Source organism: Amblyomma americanum, chromosome 7 (genome assembly GCF_052857255.1).
Source record: "Amblyomma americanum isolate KBUSLIRL-KWMA chromosome 7, ASM5285725v1, whole genome shotgun sequence".
In the NCBI taxonomy this organism is placed as follows: domain Eukaryota; kingdom Metazoa; phylum Arthropoda; class Arachnida; order Ixodida; family Ixodidae; genus Amblyomma; species Amblyomma americanum.
The window spans coordinates 30,684,567-30,709,838 of NC_135503.1; the positions used below are offsets into that span (position 1 = coordinate 30,684,567).

Here is a 25,272-nt window from a genome sequence, read left to right on the forward strand (position 1 = left end):
AGATGGCGCAACGTGTTCAAGCGGCGGTGGCGGCGCGTTTGCCGGAAGTCGGTGACACTTCCGCTGGGGGACTACACCTACAAAATCGAAAAGCTGATGACAAGACAACTGGAATGGGTTCGTACACATTTTTTGCGTTTTCTCATTATACAGGGTGACATATTCTTGCTAGTGGGTTACCGAAACTCGCGGAGTGTCCGTCGAGGTGCACCTGGCACCCATTATTGCTGTATAGCGACTCAGAGGTGTGTTCCACCCATCGCCGAAAGGCCAACCCGCCGCCGTCAAGCTTTGTAGTTTTTCGGGGGTAAAAAATATAAGCGATTTGACAGCGTCGTGGTGTGCTCATCGGAGTCTCCCATTCGTAACTTTAAATAGGGGCTAGTGCTGCATGCAATTAAAAATTTAACACTTTGCAAGCGAACACGAGTAAACGGGGAAAATGCAGTGTGCTGCTCGTATTTTTTTTTTGTCCCAGATTCGATTTTCTCTTTATTTCGCGACCGGGTCCGTCGGTTCAACAAGAGGAAGTGGGGCCTAATTGTGTCAACTCAGCTGATAACGAATGGGGGCCACACCGGCGGACGGGTTTGCGTTGTTTTGACCAAGCTCTTCGCGAGCGAGAACTCCGTATGCGCGCCGTCAACTTCAGCTTGATGCTCACCAATAACGCCACTTTTTTTTTTTTTACTTGCATCAAGTAATGCTCGGGCAGATCCCTTTTAAGTTGTGTGTTCGCAATTGCATTCTTATCTGTACGATACGTGTTTCGAAAGAGCATCAGCTATACGTCTAGCTGCGGCGTAAATTGTGGCACTCCCGGTTTGACAGGAAGCCCTCTTGTAGAAGTCACGTTTCTGAGCAGTTCGCCCCCTGAGCTTAGCGCGCTTCCTCACGGTGCTTTGAGCTGACTATAAAGCTCGCTTATTGCCTCCCTTTGCAATACTCTGAGTGGATGTCGCCTCTGGCGACTGATGAGAACAGCAGGGCACACTAGTTCGGTGGGAAACGCTTCATCGAGCGAGTCGTTGACGCGGGAGACAAGCAGGCGAGCGTGTGGAACGACCTTCGAACCATCTTGCGAAACTCTTGCGGTGTGAAAGAAGCGGTTTGCCTTCCGCTGAACTGATGAGCAGTGAAGATCGAAGTTGTTTCACTGCCTCTGTGGCGTAGAAAGAACACAGTGAGCGTCAATATGTGTACGCAGGGCAGGTGCGGCGTGCCGGAGCAAGCCGGAACTGAATCGGAAAATGGCGAACGAAAACATTCAATCGCCTCTGTACATCTAAGCATGCTTCTGTTCGGCTGAATCTGAAGACATTGAACCTATTCATCGACTTTCATTGCTTTCCAAATGTAAAGAAAACCTGGTTGAGCCAGGGAATAAGAATGAATCCATAAAAGGTTGGTAATCACAACTGAACTATCAAGCTGAAACCAAAGTGAAGCGAGAAGCCACGAAAGAAAATGTATGATTTATGGCCAGTGTCCGGGTTTGTTTTAAAAATGTAAGCAGGAGAGCAGTTTCCTCTAGATTTGCTAGGCAAGTGTCTCCCCAACTCAATATACATGTATGAGTTGAAGCGTTGTAAGCTAAAAAATACTATTTGCATCTGTCATTGACACTTCTAGCAGTCAAGAAGCGGTTTTTTGTACTCCTAATTTGCGTCTTTAACTTGCAGTACTGCAGACCTTGTTTGTGTCATTTTCTCGATACTTGGTATATGATCAGTTAGCTGGCACAGCTATTTACCCATGTGCGTACATATCATTACTCAAAGCCTGCCTGCTCTGTGTGCAAGTATGACAGATCTGTTCTTGTAAATGACTGTAATAGGCCTTATTTCTGTACTGCTGAGAGTAGCATCGTTGTCTTTCTGCAGCTGTTTCTCTTGGGAAAGGAATGCACATTGTGGATGACTTCCGGCGGTGCATTGACCTGCTGTTTGAACTTGCATTCTTCTTTTTCCACATGTGCATGGCATGCCTTGTGGTTGCATACTCTGTAATACATAGCATGAAGATGAAAGGAAGCTGTTGCATGTCTTTTCTTACGTGGCATTTTACATATGCAGCGCTAATAAATTACATTTAAAGGTATATAAATGGCAATTCAAGGATAGTGTGGCATGCATAGGATGGTTATGAAGTGTTGGAAGTATTTTTGTGAATTTTTTTTCTGTTGTAATTCATAAACATGAGGCTGTCCTTTTAATTGCTTTGTCTGTACCCTGTGGACCTATAAATTATTTCATTGCGGTGCCTGAAATTCTGAGAATCTTTGTAATGTGGGAGGAAAAAGTAAAATAGTTAAGGAAATAAAACTGTAAGCTTGTATGTAAATTACATATAGCAATGCTCAGTCAGTTTGATGCAGTGATGAGATGAATATGGCATGGTTGCATCCATTATGTAATTAAAAGCAGAATGCAAAAAATTGAAGACAGCTTATATAAGGATTCATCACTAATTTTCTGACGTGGAAGTATTAAAATTTGATTTAAGACTGCAGTTTTGCAACAGTGGCAGGCTGTACTTGCATGCAACTGTTTTAGCTTCTGATTGTAGGTACTTCTCTTTTAACATTATGATTATCTTTACTATGCCATGCCGCTGACTGGTGATTAGTAGTTTTATTTGTGTTCGTGCATAACAAGAACTGTTCTTTTTTGTATTAATTACCCCATCTGTTAGTCAGATCAGTTGTTGTAGCCGCTGCGGTAGCTTAGTTATATGGCGCTCGGCTGCTGACCCAAAAGACGCGGGTTCGATCCCGGCTACAACAGTTGAATTTCGATAAAGGCAAAATTCTAGAGGCCCATGTACTGTGCGATGTCAGTGCACATTAAAGAACCTCGGGTGGTCGAAATTTCTGGAGCTCTTCACTACGGCGTCCTTCATAGCCTGAGTCGCTTTCGGACGTTAAACCCCCTAAACCAAACCAGATCAGGTGTTGCAATTAAAATCGATCTTTATTTGCTTTGGTTCTCTGCAAAGAGCATATTCAATAATGTTTATAAAGCATTGGACAAAGTTATTAGCTGACAAATTGCATTCATCATGTATATATAAACACCTTCAGGTCATCAGTTATTTCATGAGTTCACATTTCATGTGTGCAGTCAGTGTTATTGTTAAGAGCTGCTTTAGTGAGAAAATGGGATGAGTCATTTCATTTAAGTGACGTTTTTCTATTGCTGCTGGTGCAGACCTCCCAAATAGCTTTATGGTACCCCAAACTGGCTGTAGTCTGTGGTTTAAACTCCTGACTTGAAGGGCAACATCTGAGGCTCTATGAAGGTTTACCACACCAGAAATTAATACACTGTGCTAAGTGGTGCCACACTAAAACAGTCACCATTATTGTGGTGTGTATAGAAAACGAGATTACTATCTAGTTTATCATTAAAAACTGACATTTGTCCTCTGCAAAAGGGTAGAGCAGAAACTTTTTGTTTTATTTTTCGCACGCAAGAATGATGCACTTGTTTAGCTCAGAAATGTGTCATGTCAAGGAATCTTATCTCATATCCTCTCTCTGCCCTCGGTGACTAATTCATTTGCTTTTTGTCGATGTTTGGTGCTCAGAGTGTGAATCTCTGTATGATGTGAGATTGGCAGTACCAGGAACCTTTCTGTTGACCACAGGCTACCACTTGAGAAGGAATCCTTGAGACCCACTTGTAATTAAAGAAACAGCCTCAGATCCAATTCAGCAAACAAGAAAACAAACTATATAGACTTGCTGATTTAAGTTCTGAACGACAGCTATCTTTACTGATTTGGAATAGCCTGGTTGAATTTCTTTGAATTGTCTTCCACGATGCAAGCGCAATGGAAGGCATTTTTAACTCGACATACCTATTTCTTTTTTTTTTCTTTCACTGCCACGTTGCTACACTGAATTAATTGCCGTTATAATTGTCCTCAATTTTTGCAATGGGTTTTTTGCGGTTGCATGTGCGTCCACTAGCCATCTTTACCTTGTCTAGTGTTCTATTTTCTTTACTAATTTAAAAGCCTTTTATATATTTGGTTTTACTGAGTTGGTCACTTATGATTCATGTTTTTCTGGTCTCATTGTGCTTGAGTGCAGTAATTGCCTTCTTGGCCAAAGATCGAGAGAGTATCTATGTTCAGTAATTACTTTAGATAAAGTTAGAGAGCAAATGTGAGTTAATGGTATCCTAGTTTAAAACTAGAAAGAGGAAATGTACAGGTGCAGCCAAAATATTACAGAGCATGCTTCGGCGTTTGAAAATTTACTCACGTGTTCTGTAGAGGAGATGAGTGTGTCTTCTGTTCATACGTGAACGTGCCAGTGACGTGTGCTAAGCTGGGTAAGAAGTACCTCCTAATTTTCGTTAGGTAAGGTGTGGCGAGAGTTCGAATCACCGAAGCGTGCTCCGTAATATTATGGCCGGGACTGTACAAGTGAGTGCAGTACAGAGAGCAGCTTACGGATGGTCAGTTAGGGTAACAGAGTGGATTTCGTGTAAAGGTAAATGCAAAATTGACGGCCAGTGAGTTGAATTTTTGCCTTTGTACCGTAGTGGAGGCAGTCAGGCTGATGATGACGATGACAAAAAGAAGTGGTAGCCTCACTCCTAGGGATCTCCTTGTCTGCTTTGAACCTCACTGTTTCTTGCAGAGGCGCTGAACAGGAGGCGTGCTCGGGTGGCATTCAGCTACCAGCCCCAGAATGAGGATGAGCTGCATCTGGAGGTGTCGGACGTCATAGAGGTGCTCGAGGAGGTCGAGGAGGGGTGGTGGAAGGGTGTGCTGAAAGGCCGCATTGGTGTCTTCCCCTCAAACTTCGTCGTCCTTGAGGAGACAGCCCCTGCATCTCCCCGTGCCGCTGCCACTGCAGCCGGCAACAACCCGACGCGCTGGGGCAACTCGGTCACCTCCGATTTCCACTCGGACAAGCCCGAGTCCTCGGGGGATATCACAGGTGAGCAGAGGTCAATTATTTCGGAGCAAGAATGCTCGCAAGTGAAGGCCCTGGTTCTTTGTGGCGCTTGATAGCACCATACACACTTTGAACTGCTCTAGAGATCCTAGTGTAATTAGTTTGAAGAATACGTTGAGAAACCTCTGGTGGCTGAAATTAATTTGGGACCCTCGAGTATAACATGCCTTATAGCACAGCCAAGTTTATGTGCAGCTTTGGCACAAAATGAATTTTGCTCTTTATTTGAGCTTGGAATTGCTTTAAAGTTCTGCTGCAGGCAAATACAAATGAATCTGGAGTCACACGAGTTTATGTGAATCCAATTGTCTCTGAGCCATGTCACCAGGCTACTGGTTATATTGCACACTGCTCCAGTCAGGCTGTATTACTAGTGGCTAGTTTGTTCAGCAGCAGAAGATGTATTTGCAAAGAAATGTAATATTTTTCCTGCCACTTGTGATGTTAGTGGTGACGTTGAGAGCATTAGGCACTGTGTGATTGCTGGCTGGAAGTGGATGGCAGTGTGCTATAGCCTTACAGGTCTGTGTAAAAAAAAGTACTTGACATCTTTGTAGTGTGCTTGGAAAAACAACCTGTGGCGATGATACTTGTATTTTATTTTTGGCGTTTTCTAGCTTATAAAAGCTCTGTTTTCAGTGAATGTAACTGCTTTGTCATTAAAATGTGCTGTTCAATCTACTTAGGCCAGCTTCAATTCTTCTTTAGTATCTCTATGGGAGTGATTGGAAGAGTCTGTGAGTGATGCAAGAAGCTCAAGATCTTGTTGCATTGGGACTTCACATTTGGCATCTCTGGCCGGTGTAGTGTAACTATTCTGAAATTAGTTTTATTCAATTTTTGGATTTCCCGCCCTTTGCCATTGGCTGACAAGCCTCCACACCCTGTGTATGTTCTTTGTTATTGGCTCATGACGAGGGTGTTGCTTCGTTTCGTCCAGTGGTAAGGGTGGGAAACTTAAAAAATGGAATTGAATTGGGAAGGGATTATTGCTTCATAGCGACCCAGAATGCACTCAGTCGGTCTGAAAGCAGTGAGCTGCTTCATGGTGAGCTTTTTGTTGCTGCCATCATGAATTTCAGTTTGACTGACAAAATGGCCCCTCCCAAACTTTCTCTCAGCCATATTCCAGGGGCATTTGGAAAATTATTCTGGTTGACATGCCTGAAATGCACTTGATTAAGCTTATGTAGTGTTAAAAAAAAGCAAAATGACCACTTTTTTTTTTCAAGATTCTGACTACATTGTATGGTTTATTCAAATGATTGTTGTTTATTTGTTTGCAGGAAGACCTTTTGCATTCTGTGCTGTGTGCACTCTATTTTATTGCCACACTGTTGTGAGTGGTGGGGTGGCAATGGTGCTTATTCTAAATGGATGGTTCAATGCATTCTGTAGGGGCTGGAGATGTGTCAAAAATGTGGTTACTTTTAATTTTTTTTTCTTCAGGGGACCACTCGCTGGCATCACTAGAGATCAAGCCCAAGCCCATCTCCAAAGGCATTGGATTTGGCAACATCCTGCCCGATAGCCGCATCAAGGTAAAAGCCAAGTCATTGACTCTCTCAAGGAAAAAAACTCACAGGACAGTTACGACTGTGTAAAGGGATTTTTCAGCAATAGCTGTTTAGGCGTTTTGTTTAGTTTAGGCATTTAGTCATGCTAGCTCAAAACGAACCAGAGGAAAAATTGTACCGCAGGCACGAGTGGCTGAGCGTAGCATATACCGGGGAAAAAAAACATCCCCTAGGCTTCGTGGTTTTGGGGACTGTTGGCTTCCTTAGTATTTGTATGCATAGCTGTTTATACAGCAAATCACATAACTTCTGATAGTTCAAATCTCTGGTCCCTTGAAGTTTGAATTAATGAGAGTGTACTGTATTGAGATATTCTAGTACGGTTGGCCCAAACCATATTGCAGCAATGCAGATATGATTGAAAAAGCTAATTGTGTATCAGAAGCTCTGTGGAACTGAGAGTAGTCACGGAGCTAGGTACACAGAGTGACGTAAATTTGCAGTGGTTGTAAGAAAGAATATGTCCAAGGGGTCTGGGTAAGGCAGGGAATTGGGAAAGAAGCATAGTATGCTATAGCTGAGCAAAAGTGATTCTTGCTGGCTTTGTTTTTTGCTGACTGCATGCTGCGTTTTTTCCTTTTTCTTCATGGTTTCGTTCATTATCTAAATGCTTCAATTCTCCGCCTTTGACTGACGGCTTTTATTAGTCATCTCCTCCAAGTTGGTGCATCATTTAAATACTTTTTTCTATAGTGACTGTGTTGAATTCATTACTTCACTTCTTTCATGCTCATTAGCCAACTTCGTAGTTGGTATCTTGAGATCAAGCAATGACTGTGCCTGCATAGAGTTTGATGATGGCCTGTTCATATTCCAGCAGGCCTTGGGTCCCCTGAAGAAACCTGCACCCCCTGTGCCATCAGAAACCTCGTCAGAGGCCCCAAAATTACCCCCAAAGCCAGGTAAGTGGAAGTCATTCAGTATCAATTTTCTTGCTGAGTCTCTTTTGGTACAGTGTGTGAATTCCAGGGATCCTTTGTGGGCTGATGGTAGTGTAAGGTCTTGAAAAAATTTGTGGTGTTTACGGTTGAAGGCAGTAGTTTCAGCCACGAGTCTTTCAGGTATTTTGATGAGGATGGCTTAGAAACTCAGGGGAGATGAGGTAGAAGAATTATGACAAAGGACAGGTTTATACAATGAGTTGTGATCACAAGTTAAGCTTATTTTGCTGAATTGCAGAAAAACACATTGAAAATAATATTGCACCAAAGCATGCAATATGAACTGAAGCAATAAAACCTCCACCGAAGTTGTGGTTTTGTGGTAGAGCATCTACATCGCATTCGGGGAGTGCGGGTTCGATCCCCAAAGCCACCGGGTACCCACCGATTTTCTAGTGGGTGCAAGATTTTCCCCGGCCTGGTGCTCGACTTTTCTGGGGTTGGCTTTGGACCAAACAATTGCGTTGACGGGTCAGTGATTCGTTCCGCTGTCAAACAACTTAAATCCACCCTTTGTGGTAAAAGCCCGCTTCTGGCCAGTAGGCGCAGGCTCCTTTCCCAAGCCATCCAGCTCATCCATGTCATCTTTTTTTAACGATTGGTCGGCGCTTGAAGATTTTCCGCCATATGAATAGCAAAATTATCATTTTCTACTAATGGGCGTTCCTCATAGCCCGAGTCACTTTGGAATGTTAAACCCCATAAACCAAACCATTTTCTACTAATGGCAGCAAAAAAAATAATGCCGCAGTTCAGTTGATTAGTGGGGTGGAAGCTGTGTGCAAGCCATGGCGCCCAGGATCGGGCATCAAGACACAGTTTGCTAAACTTTCCAAAGCATTGTTAAGTCACCAATTTTTAGGGGCCATGTACAATAATTATTAACACCGCCACATGAAATGGAGTGTCGTGGAGCTGAAGTCTTCATCCCGCACAGTGCAATCGCGCCAGCATGCTGTGCTGTGTCACAGTAGACCCTGTTTGTGGAACAGTTGTCGAAGAAAGCTACAGTGTGCCTTTTCCGAACTTTATTTGAAATTTATTTGAAAACCTGAGAGCATATCTGATTCGTTTCGAATAATTTTCGGTATGCAATATTTTATTCGTTCAGCAAATCAATAAGAGCACAATCAACTCGTTCAAAATTTTAAAATATTTTCTTGCCCCTAATTGCGAACTGCTTTACGCACTGAAGACAACACAAATGCGGACTGAATTCTGCAACCACTAGAGAAGGAACTGTTTGGACCTTGTGCCAAGAATTAAATGCCTTTGAGCATCACTCACCATTTACATTATTCATAATTGGACGGTTTGGGTAATACGTATTTCTCCGCTTTCTTTTTTTGTTAAACATTTTAATATTGGAATTGTCTTGCTCTGTATGATCTTGAATTAGTCATCACTATATTTCACTGCATAGTGGATGCTGGGTTGATTGTATTTTTCTTAATTCGCGGTGGTTTTATCAAAGCTAGTTTTGCTTTTGTAATGAAGGACACACATGTTCAAAAACTATTGTCTGTGCCATTCTCAGGCTTGTGTGTTTGTGTCTGCCACAGTACGGGAGCAGGCCAAGGTGCTGTACGCGTATGAGGCGCAGAACGATGATGAGCTGACGATCAAGGAAGGGGATGTGATCACGGTGTTAACAAAGGAAGTGGAGGACAAAGGCTGGTGGAAAGGGGAGCTCAATGGCAGAGTCGGCGTGTTCCCGGACAATTTCGTCAAGCTCATAAAGGAGGAGGTGAGTGAGCGACCGGTGAGTACAAAACAATCAAACTTGCTACCACCGAACCTTTTCCTGCTGAACTTAAATTTCCAAGATAAATATGGGTGTCTCTGGCTTGTCAGTGAAAGCAAGTGTAACCACGAAATATATTGTAACCTAGGGCTGTCTGACACAGTGCCAAGAAACCTGGCATTTACCTGCTGAGCATCCTCTGGTTGTACAGTTCTGGCTGCTACACTTGAACCCCTCAGTAACGAAAACCCTCAAGAACGAAATTCTCGCGGCAACGAAAAATTCTGGCGCCCCCGGCGAACATCCATAGAGTTCAATGCATTTGCCCCCTCTCAACAGCGAAGAGTTTTTAAAAAGCAGTCCCGCATCAACGAAAGTTTAAGGTAGTGATCTGCAACATTTTTTCGGCACATCAGCAAGTTGAGAACAGAGAAGTGGCAAAACTGCAGCAGCACACTCATCCGACAAGTCGTGGCCGTTCATTTCTGCCAACAAGCACCGGCGTGGCCATTGATGTTTACTTTCTGTCGGTTCAGTAATAATGATGATAGCAACAGGATTTTTTTTTGTTGTTCACTGAAAGCGGTTTTTTGCTAGCCCATCTGTTGGCAACTACGCACGCACGTGACGTTTCACATGATGACACCGCCGGCCAACCGGGGAAGCATCTAGGCAGAACAACGAACCCTTCTTTTTCTGTTCGCAACCATGCCTCGCCTCGTGCATGCCGAATTCGCCCGTGACTTGCTTGTGTCCAGTGTTTTTTTTTTTTTTCTTGGCCTGTCCGAAATATGCCTCCTGTTATAAAGCGGAAGTTTTTGACGCTGCAGGAAAAATCTGCAATCATCGCCAAAGCTGCAAAAGGCACAAAGAAGTCGGGCATTGCGGAGGAATTCAGTGTACCGCGCAGCTTACTTTCTGCGATTCTGAAATATAAGAACAGCATTATGGCGGCACTTCAGAACAGTGCGCGCGCGCAGAACAAGACTGGCAACGTAGGGTCTACGAAGACGTCGACAAAGCTGTATTCCAGTGGTTCCTCGACAAGAGAGCGAACAAGATTCCTTTGTCTGGAAGCCTTCTGCAGCAGAAGACTTCGCGTGCATTCTGGGGCACAACAACTTTAAGGCTAGCGCCGGATGGCTAAGCCGAATTTAAAGCACGGCACTGCATCGTCGCCAAGGTGTTGTCGGGGGAGTCTGCGAGCGCCGACGCTAAAGCAGCATCGTGCTGGATGTAGGAAAGTTACGAAAGCATAGTGGATGAATACCAGCCCTCCGAAATTTATAGTGCTGATGAAACTGGCTTGTTTTGTGAAATGTTGCCATCGAAAACACTCGACCTGAAGGGACAAAAATACCATGGCGGCAAGCTGAGTAAAAAGCAGGCGACCATTGGACGGATCCGACAAGTGTCCCCTCCTCATGATCGGCTGGAGCAAGACGTCGCGGTGCTTTAAAGGTAACCTAAGGCTTCCGGTCGAGTACACTGCTAACCAGGAAGATTGGATGACGCGCGCAATATTCTCCAGCTGGCTGGAAGCCTTTGACGCGGATATGCGGAAGCAGGGCAGATCCGTCTGCCTTTTTTTGGATAACTGTAGTGCCCACCACATCGAAGACGTCCTGGCGAGCGTTCGCTTGAATTTTTTTCCTCTGAACTGCACGTGCGTTATTCAGCCTCTTGACCAAGGGGCTATTAAGAGTGTCAAGTCTGCGTACCGGGGTATACATCTGGCGGATGTTGTTAAACATTGAAATTAAGCGGCCGATGAAAATTGATCTTTTCATGGTGCTGGAGATTCTTGCTGGGGCGAGGATTGCTACTTCGGCCACCCTTGTCCAGAACTGCTTCAGGCACACCGGTTTTGCAGCTGGTCAGCACACCTTGGCAGAACCGGAAGTGAGTGTTCCTGCAAGCGGTGAAGATCTGCAGCCACTAACCGAAGCATGGGACGCGCTCCACAGTGTCGAAGCAATGGTGCCAGGCGCTGTTGAACTGGATGACTTTTTGTGTGCGGACGCCAACATGATCGTGCACAAGGAATTCTGCGACAACGCTATTATTGACAGTGTGCGCAAAGTAAATGAGGAGGGTGACAACAAGGATAGCGAAAACCAAGCACAAGGAAGGCAAGTAAGCTCGCGTGATGTGCTTGACGCTTTTGATGCTATCCGGACTTTCCTCGGCGACCATGACAACGATGAAGCTATGATAACTTATCAAGCTGCGAAGCCTGAGTCTGAAGCTCCTACACAGCAATGTGAAGCAGAGCAAAATAAGCGACTTTTTTCATTAAACATGATTCTGGAAAGCAATGGGTGTGCTTTCTTGTCCATTTTCGTGACAGCAAAATTCTCGCGAGAACAAAAATGTTCTCCTTCTCCGGGTTCGGCTGTATATGTCCAGTGTCACTGGCACACTAGCATTACTGCTTTTGCTAGTGCTTTGCTTAATGGTTCACACTTGGTGCTAAGTTGATGTGACGTTCACAGTGTCGGCCACGCTGGTTCAACAGCGAACTCTGAAAGGGATAGGTCTTTAGTCAGGCAAAATGCATGCTGTGGGGTAGTGGCCACTCAGTGAAATTTGGAAGACGGCATTTTCAGAAACACCCATCTGTGAAAGCTTTGCATGGCGACTAAAAATGGAGCACAGTGTTTCCACTATGGTTAGACTCGGCTCAAAACAAAGTGGCAAATGCATTTCAAAATTCAAGGGAGGCTCTTCAGTTTACAGACCTGTTATAACATCACGGCCGACCGCATTGCACCTATGAGTTGCGTTTGGAGTGTGCCCATTTCATGTGTGCACACTATTTGCTCTTGCAAATAATTCATAAGAGTGCTGTTATTTTGAGCAAGAATAAATACCTTCGGTCACCGCATTACATGCCCACTAGAGTTCAGCAAGTGAGGTAACTTATGTGTCAACAGGAGTAGTCTGCGAGCGAAGAAAAAGCAATGCAGCTGAGCTGTGAATGAATGTTCAACATTGTGGCAGTGCAGTTAAAAGGAAACAGTAGAAGGTGTTGGCAGAGTAGAAAAGTACAGTGAAAGCTCAATAATTTGAACTTCATTACCGTAATTCAAATTTTTGGGTAATTCAAACTGTATAACTTGGTGACCAATGGAAGCTGCCATTTTAGTAAATTTCCGGGAGCACCAACAGTGTGGAGGAACACATTTGACCATGGCACAATGACGATAGGTTGACACCATTGGTTGGTGGGCTTCCTTTGAGGGGTGTTTGTCACTTTGTTCTTGAGTTGTACTGAGTAGCAAATTTGGATTTGAGAATGTACTGATTGTTCAAAGATCTGGGTCTTTCCTTCGAACTGACTAACATTTGAATTCGCCTCCACTGTCTCATTCAGAGTTTCTTTGTTCCAACCTGGTAGACCCTACTATGTTACATTTCAATGTGGTCTTCCATTGCTGTGTAGGTTCCGCAGCCTGTGAAGCCTGAGCGGCCTGAAAAGCCCCCGGGAGGCAAGATAGTAGGCAAGCCCGACCTGCCTGACAAGCCTGCCTTCCAGGAGTATGGCAACAGCTCGGACCGGCCCATCTCTAAAGTGCCTCCTTTTAAGCCTTCCGAAATTTCTAAGAAAGGTGCACATTTGTGAATTTTTTTGTAATTTCTGACTGCCCTTTACTAGAGCTGAGTTGTGAATTTTATTACTTTTTGTAATCTGTATTTACAGAGTGACGTACAGTGTACTCCTGTCTAGACAAACTTGTTTAAGGGAGGATGTGGGTCTTAAAATGCAAAACAATGACGAAAAAGTCTGTTTTCTAAAAATCAGATTTTCGGCATGTGTATGCGTTCACCCTTTTCTGTTGAAAATATTAGTGTTACTCCATCTAGAAATACAAAAAAAAATTACGTTTTATGCACCCGCGCGGCTAAAAAACGATCGAGAATGGCGAGATGAAGCCGAAGTTTGTGCCTCTTCCTCTGCTATGTTTCCTCCTCTAAAAAGGCACGGGTCGAGCAGTGCACACCAATCGCCGCAGCGCTGTTGCTCGCGTAATTCTGGTGCTGATAGCCCTCATGCATCGGGAGAGGGGACAGCAGGGAGCGCCGGTGGCAACGCGAAGAGTCCGTTTCCTGTGGGCATTCGATGCTAAACCACCAGCCAATTTCTTTTTAGGGGCACTGCTGTTAACATGAACTTCTGATAAGATATAAGATGAACAAATCTCTGGTCTCTTCAAGTTTGTCTGAAAGGGAGTCTTTGTTAGCTGTTTCTACGAGAGTGAGTCAACTACGTCATCGCTGATTTGTTCATACAGTGAAGCAAATTTGCCATTCATGTGCTATCATGCAGGTCAATGTTTTTGCTATATTAACTACATCTTTGTGAGTGATGAATTAGCTTCACAACTATGAAGCAAATAAATGCCTGTGGAGGAGTCCCTGAAGCATTGTAAGTGTCATTGAATTGAAGCAGTGTGAGGAAAATAAGGGTCTTGTTACTTCTTTGAAATTCTATGGTGCCTGAGAACAGTGACAGCCTACTGACAGTATTCCAAAGAGGAACGGCAGCTTTCTTCCCACCCATTACGCTCCAAGGTCCTTGTTTTCCTTGTGGCGTCATTAGGTGTCGCTGTCATGCAAAGATTGAACAGTCCCCCTTTTGATGGTATGCATGGGTACTGCAGTGTTGGCCTACAAGCATGTGTGGCTGTTCGCGGTTTCTTTAGTGGGCGATTCACTGCCCTCTGTCATCACAGCACCCTCCCCGGGCGGAGCAGCGGTGGAAGAGAAAGGCAAGGCCCCTGCCCCTCCCCCTGCGACCTGTTTGGCTGCTGCCAAGAAGCCCTTTGTCTTGCAGTCCCCGCCCACCTCGGCAAGCCCCGCCCCCAAGAAGCCCTTGCCCCAATGGCCCTCCCAAGATGCTGACCTGCCTCCACCCTCGTCCCCGCCTCCCCTGCCACCCTCTAGCCCCACCCCTGCTGCTACACCCACTTCCATTCCCCCCACCCTGCCTCCACTTGCACCTCCATTGCTGGCCGCTAGGAAGGTCGAAAAGGCTGATGGACAAACGAAAGAGGCTGCGCCAACGCCCGTGTATGCACAAGTGAGGAGAGTCACGGCCAATGGAGTTGCTGACTCCAAGGAGTCTCAGTTGCCAGTGGCATCGGCCAGGAAGGAGGAGTACTCTGGTAAAGAAAGGTCCTTGTCCTTCCGTTGCCAGAGCTTTTTGTTAATGCGTGTGAGCGTCTGCGAGGCTACTGCGGTACAGAACTAGCCTCTGTTCTCATTCTTTGCCTCTCTTGTGAGTGCTGTTTGCTGTCTTTGCTGCTGTTTATTGTAGCCCTCTCCCAGAGTAAATTAGCAGTTATGTCTGCTTTGCTGGCTTCATATATCATCGCTTTTACCTTACCTTGTGGGTCCTTCTCGTACTAACTGCTTCCTTCGTCTTGCTTTTCATTGCCTGAAGATGCTGCCTTGGCCTTTGAAACTAACCTTCTGGGCTCATTGCTTTAAAGGATAATTCCAAGTTCGTTAGGTCTTGTGCTCTCCGAAGCCTCCGTCTCTTGTCGTGCACCATTTCTTCCTTCTCTCGAAAAAAGTGTTGACCGTTATGCTCCTGTCTGTCACTCTGCTTTGTTCTATGTCCTGTGATGGCTGCTTGTGGAGCATTTGTTTCTGCAGCAAGCACTCCATCGTGGCTTGTTTTGTGTCCCCTTCACCCTGGGAGTTTTGATCTGTCTCCCAAGATTTGTGCAAAACGTTACCAGAAACAGAGAGCATTCAGTTTGTGCCAGAGACCCAGTGGTGCATCTCCAGGTCTCATTGGTGAATTGTTGGCATGTTGGCCTGGTGTCATTCAGATTCAGCTCAGGCGCGGGCATGCGTGCTGTGCATTTCAGAAGCGACATTTGACAGCATCGAGCCCTCGGAGAACAAGCTGAACCACCCCACTGCCAACCGGGTCCGGCCTCCGATGAACAGGAGGCCCCCCTCCCACATCACGATCGTCAAAGAGAATGTGAGTAGGTGGCGCTGGAGCTGCCGCTTTGTTGTCTAGTGAACTGTCCGCACAGGCATGGCTGTCTGCATGGGGTGGCCACAATTTGTGTGGCGCCACCGCGGTGGCTCTCGGCTACTGACCCAAAAGACGCGGGTTCGACCCCGGCCGTGGTGATCGAATTTCGATGAAGGCAAAATTCTAGAGGCTGTGCACTGTGCGATGTCAGCGTATGTTAAAGAATCCCAGGTGGCCGAAATTTCCAGAGACCTTCACTACGGCGTCCCTCATAGCCTGGGTCACTTTGCGACGTTAGACCCCCATAAACTAAACCTAAACCAAACAATTTGTGTGGCATTTCTCAGCCTTTTCTTTGCCTTTATTTGTTTGTTTCTTGATACTGCAATCATTTTTCAAGATCTTGGCAGAGATTTACAGGCACAGCGCACAAAGGGCTGGATGTGAGCATATTTGAGATTTTTACAGACAAAGGCAGCCATGGCTCAAGTGTTGCTTCAAGTGCCATAGATTGCTAAAACCAGACAAATATGGTTAGGTGTGTTTGTTAGCTATAAAAAGAAAAGTAGCGGTGATGAAACTGGAATTATCATATAGCCTTTCGCTATCTGTGAATCAACACGCATCACAAAGCTTATGCTCTTTTCAAGCCTCTGCTTTACAGTACTATCTGGGGGCAGAGTTGATGCCTGTACATAATGTGTGAAGCGACTCAATTGTTTGCATCAGTTCTAAGTATTTTTGACAATTACAAAATATGAACGATGTTTGGACACTTGAGTGCACTTTCATGATGTGATGACAGCACATAAGTGGTATTTTCTGCCTTTCTTTGTGTCCCTCAGTATCTTCTGTGAAATATTCTGAAGTGCATTTGATTTCTCCAAAATATGCTCTTATTGTTACACTTGCAAGGCAAAAAATTTGTGTGTGGTGTGACAACATAAGTGGCGCAATCCTTGACTTCTCACAGGGCAATGAGCCAAGTGAGCAGCAGCCTGCTTGGATGAAGGATCTTGGAAAGAGGCACCAGGCCAAATTCTCTAGTCAGCCCACGTTCGAGAACAAGGACACAAAGGTGATTGTCCTTTAAGAAAAGTTGGTGAATTTACTACTTACGGCAGCTTTGGCTACATTTTGGGAGAAGTATCCACTCTGAAGTCATTGCTGTAGATGGGTCAAATTTGTTTTACTTTATAAAATGTTTCGCTGCCTAAACCACTGGGCTGGTTATGTAATTCACACAAAGCTGGTATTTCATACCAAAAGTTTTGGGCCAAAAGTTTGGAATTTCATGAGGTCACTCAGCACACGTTGCTCACCTGGAAGGCAAGCTTTTATGCCAATCACACGTAGGCACAGTCACATCTCCCCATCCTGTGCTGCAAAAAATCGCAGCCATGATGGGTTGGTACGAAGGCGATGGGAACAGAGGGGAGAGCAGGTTTCCTTGTGCAAGCAACCGTTTTAACCCTTCGCCTGACTGCGCTTCTAGAGTAAATTGTTTGACCTTCAGGGGAACCTAGTGTGCTCCCGTTTTTTTCCCGTACATAAGCAGCTGGAGCACCTCTGTAATGTTTTGTGCTCTCTTCCGCTCTTGAGTGACTTGCACGTTTGAAGTAGGAAAATTCAGTGCAAGAATGGTGCCTCCTTTCGGTGCCTTGGGTGGTGCTGTTGCTTGTACGCCACGCCACCTTGTACGCCACGCTCTTGGAGCACAAATTTTTGCGCAATTTTAACTGTTTACCTTATCTAGATGTTGCACATAGATATTGCAACTAAAATATGAAAAAGATAGCAGCAGATATGGTGAAGAAATGTTAACAGTAGGATTTAGCAATTCAAATTTTCAAAAAGTTGTTGCCCTTGAATTCTTGGAGTGAGTGCTGAGCATGTAGAACCACGATATATTCATTTGTAAGTGCAACTAAAAATGAGAAGCCTGTAATGTTGGGAGCAGATTTCTGAATTTGTGCTTTTAAAACATTTATTGCTGGTCTATCTGAGGTCACAAAATTAGCCTCACATTGGATACTTCACTTTAAAGTGCTACTCTGTCATAAGTAATTGTCTCGCTAAGAAACGCCTCAGTGAGTCAGTAGCAGTTTTCCAATGCATAATTTTTTTCTTTTGTTCTCAAAAACAGTTTGAAACCATTTTGAACTAACGTCAGAACTGACTGGTAAGCATCAAGACTGTACATTTGAAACCAGTGCAAAGGGACAGTGCAAAGGAAAGCTAAACTAGAGGGTTAAGGTTTGTGAAATCTGCTGCAGGAGCACTCGGACCTCTGTCCCTGCTTGCTTGGTAGTTAGTGGTACTGTGTGTGTCCCCGTGGAAAGCACGCTGCTTGAGAGACGGTAAACATGGAGGTTGTGTCTCCTGCATTCAGATTGCCAGCAGCCCAGAGAAGGAGCACCCCAGCAGGGTGTACCCACAGAAGTCACCGCCATCTGCGCACAAGCCCTTGGCTGGTTCCATCAGAGATGGTGAGCTGGCATGCCTTCATATAACTAGTAGCTTAGCCTGTGTAAGGCCCATCATGTTAGGTCAAGATTGGGCAAGAAAGACCTCCTTGCTGGCACGAGGGTGCAAATGACGAGGCAAGGCCACACACAAAGCGCCCTTAGTGATGGCAAATGCAGAATTTTGCGCTTCACTGACACAGAAAGACTAGAAGACTATGCGCAGAGGATAATTTTTGTGGCAGCGGGTAAGAACACATTTAACTGCATTTATTCATAAGCTCATTGTGTAAGCACTTTGTTTTAGGATGCATAACACAGTTCAAATTTCCTTTGCTCATTTAGTTATTTTTCTTTTTCTTAACGCTAAAAATTAAGAGCATTCAAATTATTTATGAGCTCCTTTGCTCGTCTCTTTTGCGCTACATCTTTTTTCCAGTATGTGTCACCAACTCGTCCAGCAACAAGTTTTATTGTGTGATGAGACATAATCGGAGATTGCAGTCTTGTGTTAGCAGAATTGCACTGATCCCATGGCCTCATTCTCCTTTCTAAGTGGATCATAAATCTCTCAAAAAAGAAACGCTCTTCTTTTAACAATCTTTTATAGGAATGGCTGCAAACTGGGTCGCTGTGTGCTCTCTAAGTGGATCATAAATCTCTCAAAAAAGAAACGCTCTTCTTTTAACAATCTTTTATAGGAATGGCTGCAAACTGGGTCGCTGTGTGCTCTTCAAAGCGTTTCAGCCATGCTTTTTTGTGCCCACAGTAAGAGGTTGCACTGTAAGAGACATATCATTGCACATGGAATGTTGCCTTAACTATGGCATGCCACCACCTTACAAGTGGCCACAGGTCTGTAATGCTGCCATGGATTTTCTGCTCTTGTGCATCCTTTATCCTGAGCAATCAATGTCTTTCTTTTGTTAGTTTGCAATCAGGTAAAGTACTGGTACTTGCAGCATTCTGCCATAATGCAGTTTACGGCTATTCAAAAGTGGTGACTTATGTCTACAATAAATTCTGCCATGACAAATTGCTCAGGAGAGAGGCAGTGATATGCTTATTTTTGCTTCAAATATCTGTAATTCACCTCACCTTGTCGAAAATATTCGGCAGAAACACTTGCTTATGTGTGGGATGCGTGGGAAAGCATTGCTGCTCCCGTGTGCATTGACCCACACACCCACATGCACACATGCAGGTATGACAGCACCCGAAATGCTGTTGCATTTCAATTTTGATACGAAAATTGGTTTTTGAGGAAAGGAAAGCATACAGTTGAATGTGCATATGTTGTAGGTTCGAAACTCTTTCGCAAGCTAGCCTCCATTTTGACTAGCACATTTAAGCTATATGCAGTGAGAAATCTTAAGACACTACCTGGAACGCTGTACGACAACTGGTTGCGTCACAATTTTGGTACAAATATTGTGGGGAAAACTGCCGCCACATGGGACTCTGTACGACTGTGCCCTATTTTTATTGCCATCGCTGGGATCTTCTGTGCCACCTGTGAGTACACACACTAACACACACACACACACACACCGCCTGCTTTTCTCGTAATGAGACTACTAGTAATGTTTTCACATTAAAACAGCTGCGAGAGAGCATTTGTCTGGCAGTGCTTTAGATCCACCAATAAAATGCTAAACTCTGAACTAAATGCGATCTAGAGACACTTTAGTGGGCAAAAGAGAAGCATTAAAGTGTGGGCAAAATGTTAGGATGTAGGAAGGTTAGAAGAGAAGCTGATGCCAAATTGCCAAATACACAGCACTGTCTCTTTAGTGTTTGCATATCTTCCGATGTCTCTATTTTTTGCAGCATTTTGGAAGATTCAAAGAGGCACCAACCAGCCTGCCAGAGAGAATTGCTAGGTCACTTGTAGTATAGGTGCCTTCTTAAGTGGTTTTATATATTTTGTACTGGTTTTGAGCAGTCTAAACATGCACCACCTAGCCTGCCACAAAGTCTCACTCACCAGAAAACATGGCCTTCTAGCAATTTAGGCAGGACACCATTGATGTAATGGTATTTTTCAGGTGTGCTGTTGTTTAGCTTGCCTGTAGTCCACAATCGCAAGAAAATTGACTGGTTTTGATGTGCCGACATGGCCATGCAGAAGCGGCTGCACTGTCGCGGAGCCCTGTGGCTAAAGAGACACCGGCAGTGTCGGCCGCACCAGTAATCCTGCGGAACCAGAAGGGCCTGTGCTCAGCGGACGGCGATACTGTGCAGGAGCTCAGGAATGAGCTGAAGGCACTCCGCGAAAGCTGTGTGCCCAAGGAAGAGCTCACAAGTCTCCAGCAGCAGGTAAATGAGCTTGCTTATATAAACATGAAGGCCAGTGAGGGGAGGAATTTCAAGAACTGCACTGTGAAGCATGTCAACAAGTTTGTTGCTTGTTCGACTCCTGTTTTTTACAAATTACCCCTGTCATGTGGTAGGTTGTACACGGGCCAAACTGGCACATGTGTTAATTAGTTGCAACAGGGCAGAAAGTTGAGCTAGTTGGTACACGTTCATTATGAAAAAACCTGGCGCTATCAAACGACGACACAGAGGGGGCGCTGTGTCCCCTCTGTGTCGTCGTTTGATAGCGCCAGGTTTTTTCATAATGAACATGTGCTAATGACCGGGCACTCAACGTAAGAATTCTATGAAAAATTTGTCTGATCAAAATAATCTCCCACGTCACTGTAGGAGTTGTAAAAAACTGTGTTCCAGCTTTTAACAACATTTCAGTCGTCGGAAAAAGTAAAAACAGGGAGGAGAGGGAAATCCTGAAGGCCTACCATATTAAGGTGCACGACAGTGATACATGCGTCAGTGCACCGTCTTTGCATCTCACTAACAAGGAATTTAATTTCCTTAGCAGAAAGTGTGCGTGCAAGTTCAAAAGGCAAAGTATCTGTCTTTTGTTGTTTTGCCAGATATGGAGTGTGTATCCACTCCTTGGTGAATCGCCACATATGTATTTGTTTTTTAGATTTTGCGGTTAAATGTTTGAAAACGGTCTTTAACGCTTTGGTTTCACAAAAACCGTTCGGGAACACGATTACCTTAGCTGCTTCAAAACTGGATTTTAACCTGCTATGGAGCCTGTGCCAAAATGTGGTTGGTGATTCCCACGACTGGCAGTTCCAACCTAGTATTTGTATATCACAGGGGGCTGCACTTCAAGCCTGTAGCCTGTGTGGTGCCTTAAAGTCAATACTTTGTGATTAGCAGGCACAGAAATTGACCTGTGCATACATTATACCGTATTTACCCAAATGTAACGCGAGTTTTTTTACCGAAAGTAGAAAGGAAATGTCACCCCCCGCGTTACAGTCGAATACTAGGTTTAAAAACGCTATGAAGAGCATCAAACACACACTATTAAAATCATTTCATGTGTCAAACATGTGCGTTGATCGTACTGGTCATTCGAAATCATGCACTCCAACTCGCCGGTCAACCAGTACGCGAACCACAGGTCACAACTACTAGGACAAAGCGGCAACCTAATCGCAAACGCAAAAAAAAAAACGACGCCAGTGAGAAAAAGCCAACAAGAGTCAACGCCAGCTAGAGTCACTGGCGCGATGAGAGGGCGCCACCTCTTGACGAATGCTCGCAACCTGTAGCGAGGTTGTGTGGCCTCCGTGACCGCAAAATGAAACAGCCATCTCAGAGGCACCGAGCGCTCGCAATCGCCGCCAAGACGCCAGCAAAGGAGCGATAGATCCCACCGCCATCTGTCTGTTAATTCTTGCAACTGATGCAAAAACGTGGCCACGTGACTAACAGGCAGCAGGGCATGGAGCAGCGCGCTTTGTTCGCTCTTTCTCGTGTTTGGTGCCAGTGCGTGTAGTTGTGCGTTCCGTGCTTCGAGTCTTAGGCTATCCCCATTAAATGGTCGAGCTGTCTTTAAGCGGAATGGCGTGTTCACGCTCAGTATACAACTGGCTTCAAGCGCAACGCTATTCTGCTTGCTGAGAAAGTGGGAAATTCAGCGGCTGCAAGACGTCTGGACGTCAACGAATCGACGATCAGGGGGTGGAGGAAACATCGCGAGGAATTGTTTAACTGCAACAACCTGCGAAGAGGCTTTCGGGGGCCCAAGAAAGGCCGCTTCCCGGAGTTCATTAGCGAGCAACGTTCCCGACTACTTGCAGTAAGCATTGAAATGCTTCAGTGCAAAGCACAGGAGCTTGCGCGGGACACGGGTTTGACCCGAAACCAGTTTAAGGCACCACGAGGCTGGGTGCAGAAGTTTATGCGAAGGGCCGGGTTCTCCCTTCGACGCACGACTTCTTTTTTGCCAGAAGCTGCCCAGGGACTTCAAATCAAAACTTCGAGAGCTCCAGCTCTACGTCATCGATCTTCGTCGCTCTACCAACATGCCACTTGGACATACGGCAATGCCGACCAGACCCCCGTGTATCTGGACATGCCTATGTCCAGAACAGTGCACAAGTCTGGTGAGCATGAAGTTTGCCTTAGGAGCACAGGCAACGAAAAAAATCGGATTACCGTTATGCTGGCATATTTGGCTGACGGCCGCAAGCTCCCTCCATTCATCACTTTTTGCCGGAAGACGATCTCGAAGGAAACTTTCCCGAAAGACGTTATCGTGCGCTGTCACAAAAAAGGTTGGATGGACTCGAATCTTGTCAGTCCTTGTCATAGACTGGATTCAAAGTGTATGGGACCGAAGGCCAGGTGCATTGCTGCATCCGGAAGCAATATTAGTTCTGGACTCTTTCCGAGGTCACCTGACACCCGGTGTCAAACAAAAGCTATAGCGTGACCGAACGCATGTCGTTGTTATACCGGGTGGCATGACCTCCATTCTCCAGCCTCTGGACGTTTGCATGAACAAGCCCTTCAAGGATCGCTTGCGACAATTATACTGGGAGTGGATTGAAAGCTGATCAACAACAACACCTGCAGGTAGGCTGAAATGCCAAAGTGTGTCTACCGTTGCCCACTGGGTTTCAGCAACCTGGTACCGGCTGCCTCATGATTTGGGCTACCGCGCATTTAAGAAATGCTCAATTTCAAATGCTCTAGACGGAAGCGAGGACGACCTGCTGTGGGAGGCAGCTAGTGACAAAGACGAGTCAAGCTGTGATGATGACAGTGACGGCGACAACTGCAGTGAGGATGAGGGTGCATAGGAATGCCTGTTTGGCTTGTATTTCAATGAAGTTGTCTTTGACCCTCAGGACTGTGCGATGTCGGTTCCTCGCGTCACATTCGGGTTCTTTCGGTTTTTCTGTCGCACGGCCGAAGTCTACCCTCGCGTTACAATCATAGTTTTTTCTTTTCCCCTTTTCACACCTGAAAAGTCGACCCTCGCGTTACAACCGTGGTCGCGTTACATTCAAGTGAATACGGTAACTGCAGAATTATCTTTTCATGTTGCAGATCAATACTCTGAAGGAGACTGTGGAGTCTAACCGTAACCAGTACAGCAAGCTGGTGCGTGACCTCATGGCCGAGATCGACGAGGAGAAGAAACTGCGCATGACTCTTCAAGTGGAGATTGACCGACTGAAAAAGCTAACACTGACTGTCTGACCCAGTGCTGCTGTCTGACTGGCTTTCGCGGTCCAGCCAGGCTTGTGCGACTTCCCCTTCTGAAGACAGAGAGAACCCCGCAGCGCACCACCAGCCACCCTCCAGCCAACTTGTCGACTCAGCATTGCAAGACCCAGTAAAGCCCTTCCCTCGCCTTCAGAATCTCGAAATGTGCAAGCATTTTGCTTTAGTGAGGGGGCCGAACTGGTCTAGGGCATGTAAATTTTCCCAAGTATTCAATTTTAGCCATGGGCGAATGCTTAGAAATTAAAATTTTCAAACTAAAATCTTGGCCTCATGGGCCCAGTGCTGAACTTCGATCTTGCTTAGTTCGTAACACATTTGATTTCTTTCTTTTTTTTGGCTTACGGTGGTGTAACACATGACTAAGAATGAACCAAGCATTGGTGTGAAATATAGTTAGTAAGGGTCGTAAAATGCATTTCAGCTCGGTGTGTAAGCATGAAATTGACCCAGAGAACTGAGTTTGCATTAAAATGCTGCCTTGAGCCAAGGCTCTTAGCATTTACTCTGGTATTGATTGCTGGGGTTTTGTTTAGTCAAGAAATTAGGGGCCAAAAAAAAAAGTAACATGCCATCTGCAGTTTGAGGTACTAGTGCCATTCGGAAGGCACAAAGCACAACTAATGCTTGTGGTATTTAATAAATCCATAAATATTCAAGTGCTGGTGTGTTAACATCTCATAACAGAACTTACAGCTGCTGCGTGGTTGCCTTTACAAATAGGAGAACTGTAAACATATGTGGGCTCTTGCAGTTCCAACCGCGCACAAAACTGCATTTGTGTGCTTGCTACAGTATATTTCGTGGCAAGATCTGTGCCATTTAATGATACTACCACCACTGCATCTCATTTTTGGAAGGCCTGCTTCGTGAAGTGTGTTTGAATGACACGTTTAGTCTAAGGTTGCATGCTTGGAGTGGTCTTGGCACGGACGGAGGAACTTAAATTGCCAGAATAGGTCTTCTGTTGGCTACATCACATATTTTGTGACTACACGAGCACAAAGAATAGGTCTCACATGCTTGGAGATTGTAGGCAGTCTGAGGTTTGAACCAGTGGAGATAGTGCATCTGGTTTACGCACTTTCTGCAGCTGGTACATGAGTGAACTGTGCATTGTACTGTGGACCCCACAAGTTCTTAAAGTAAATTAAATGATTCCTCTGTAATTACCTACTTCTGTATGGATTGTCTGGGTATGCTATGTTTGTTTTAGTTCAAGGACCAGACTGCCTAGTTTGTCTTAGCAGGCTAGCACCACTGTGGTTGCTGCTGTTTCCATTTTTAAAATTTTCTCATCATTGCTGTGTGGTGTTATGATCTGAGCAGCGCCTTCCTTTCTTTCTCGTAAGGTTTATTCGAGCACCTTGGTCTTGCGTTCATTTCACAAGGTGTTTGCTTCCTGCTTTTGTTCTCTTTGCTAATTGACCTTATTTCTTTTTTCCCCTTGGTACCCATATGTTACACTTGGGTGGAAACCTTGCTTATATTAGTATTTATGGACAGACACCTATACACTTTTCTTGAGTGAGAGTTGGTTCAGTTCTTTGAATGTAAGTGCAGTAACTATAAGAGTAAAGATCAGATCGTGCTCATGGTTGTGGGTTTGAGCTTTGCCCATTCCATTATCTTGTCTGATCCTTGCTGACCAGTGAGCCGGTTAAATGTGGCAATACGAACGGTGATCTAAATTGCTTGCTCATACGTGTGAAAATTGTCTCGCTTTTTTTCTGTGATGCGTGGATAATGTGATCTGCAGCCTGTAAACAAACTAAACGTTGTGCCTCAAGTGAAAGTGTGGCATCATGCTTGTTGAGCCATCCTAGAGAAGTTTTGAGAGATGTGGAGCTGTGTGCTGGCTCATCAGCACCTCCATTTTGACCGGTCATGAGGTTCCAGGCAATATTTTGTCGCGGTGTTGTGTTTACGTGAGCAGTGACCAAGCAATTGATCTTAAACATACACGTGGTGTTAGTAAAC

General features: G+C 45.1%; 1 protein-coding gene across 5 annotated transcripts; it reads left to right on the forward strand.

Annotated features, from left to right (window-relative positions):
* On the forward strand, positions 1-24,376 carry LOC144098781 (SH3 domain-containing kinase-binding protein 1-like). Of its 5 annotated transcripts, none has more exons than XM_077631648.1 (12): positions 1-117; positions 4,652-4,954; positions 6,422-6,513; positions 7,367-7,451; positions 9,053-9,252; positions 12,680-12,845; positions 13,971-14,402; positions 15,114-15,232; positions 16,203-16,307; positions 17,622-17,718; positions 19,823-20,013; positions 23,116-24,376. In XM_077631648.1, the coding sequence occupies exons 1-12, from the start codon at positions 3-5 to the stop codon at positions 23,266-23,268; spliced, it is 2,058 nt and encodes a 685-aa protein (XP_077487774.1). In that variant the 5' UTR covers positions 1-2; the 3' UTR covers positions 23,269-24,376. The 5 variants fall into 5 exon arrangements, with proteins under 5 accessions (XP_077487774.1, XP_077487776.1, XP_077487775.1 ...); XM_077631650.1 differs by having other exon boundaries at positions 9,053-9,237; XM_077631649.1 differs by having other exon boundaries at positions 7,370-7,451.
* The last annotated feature ends 896 nt before the right edge of the window (positions 24,377-25,272 follow it).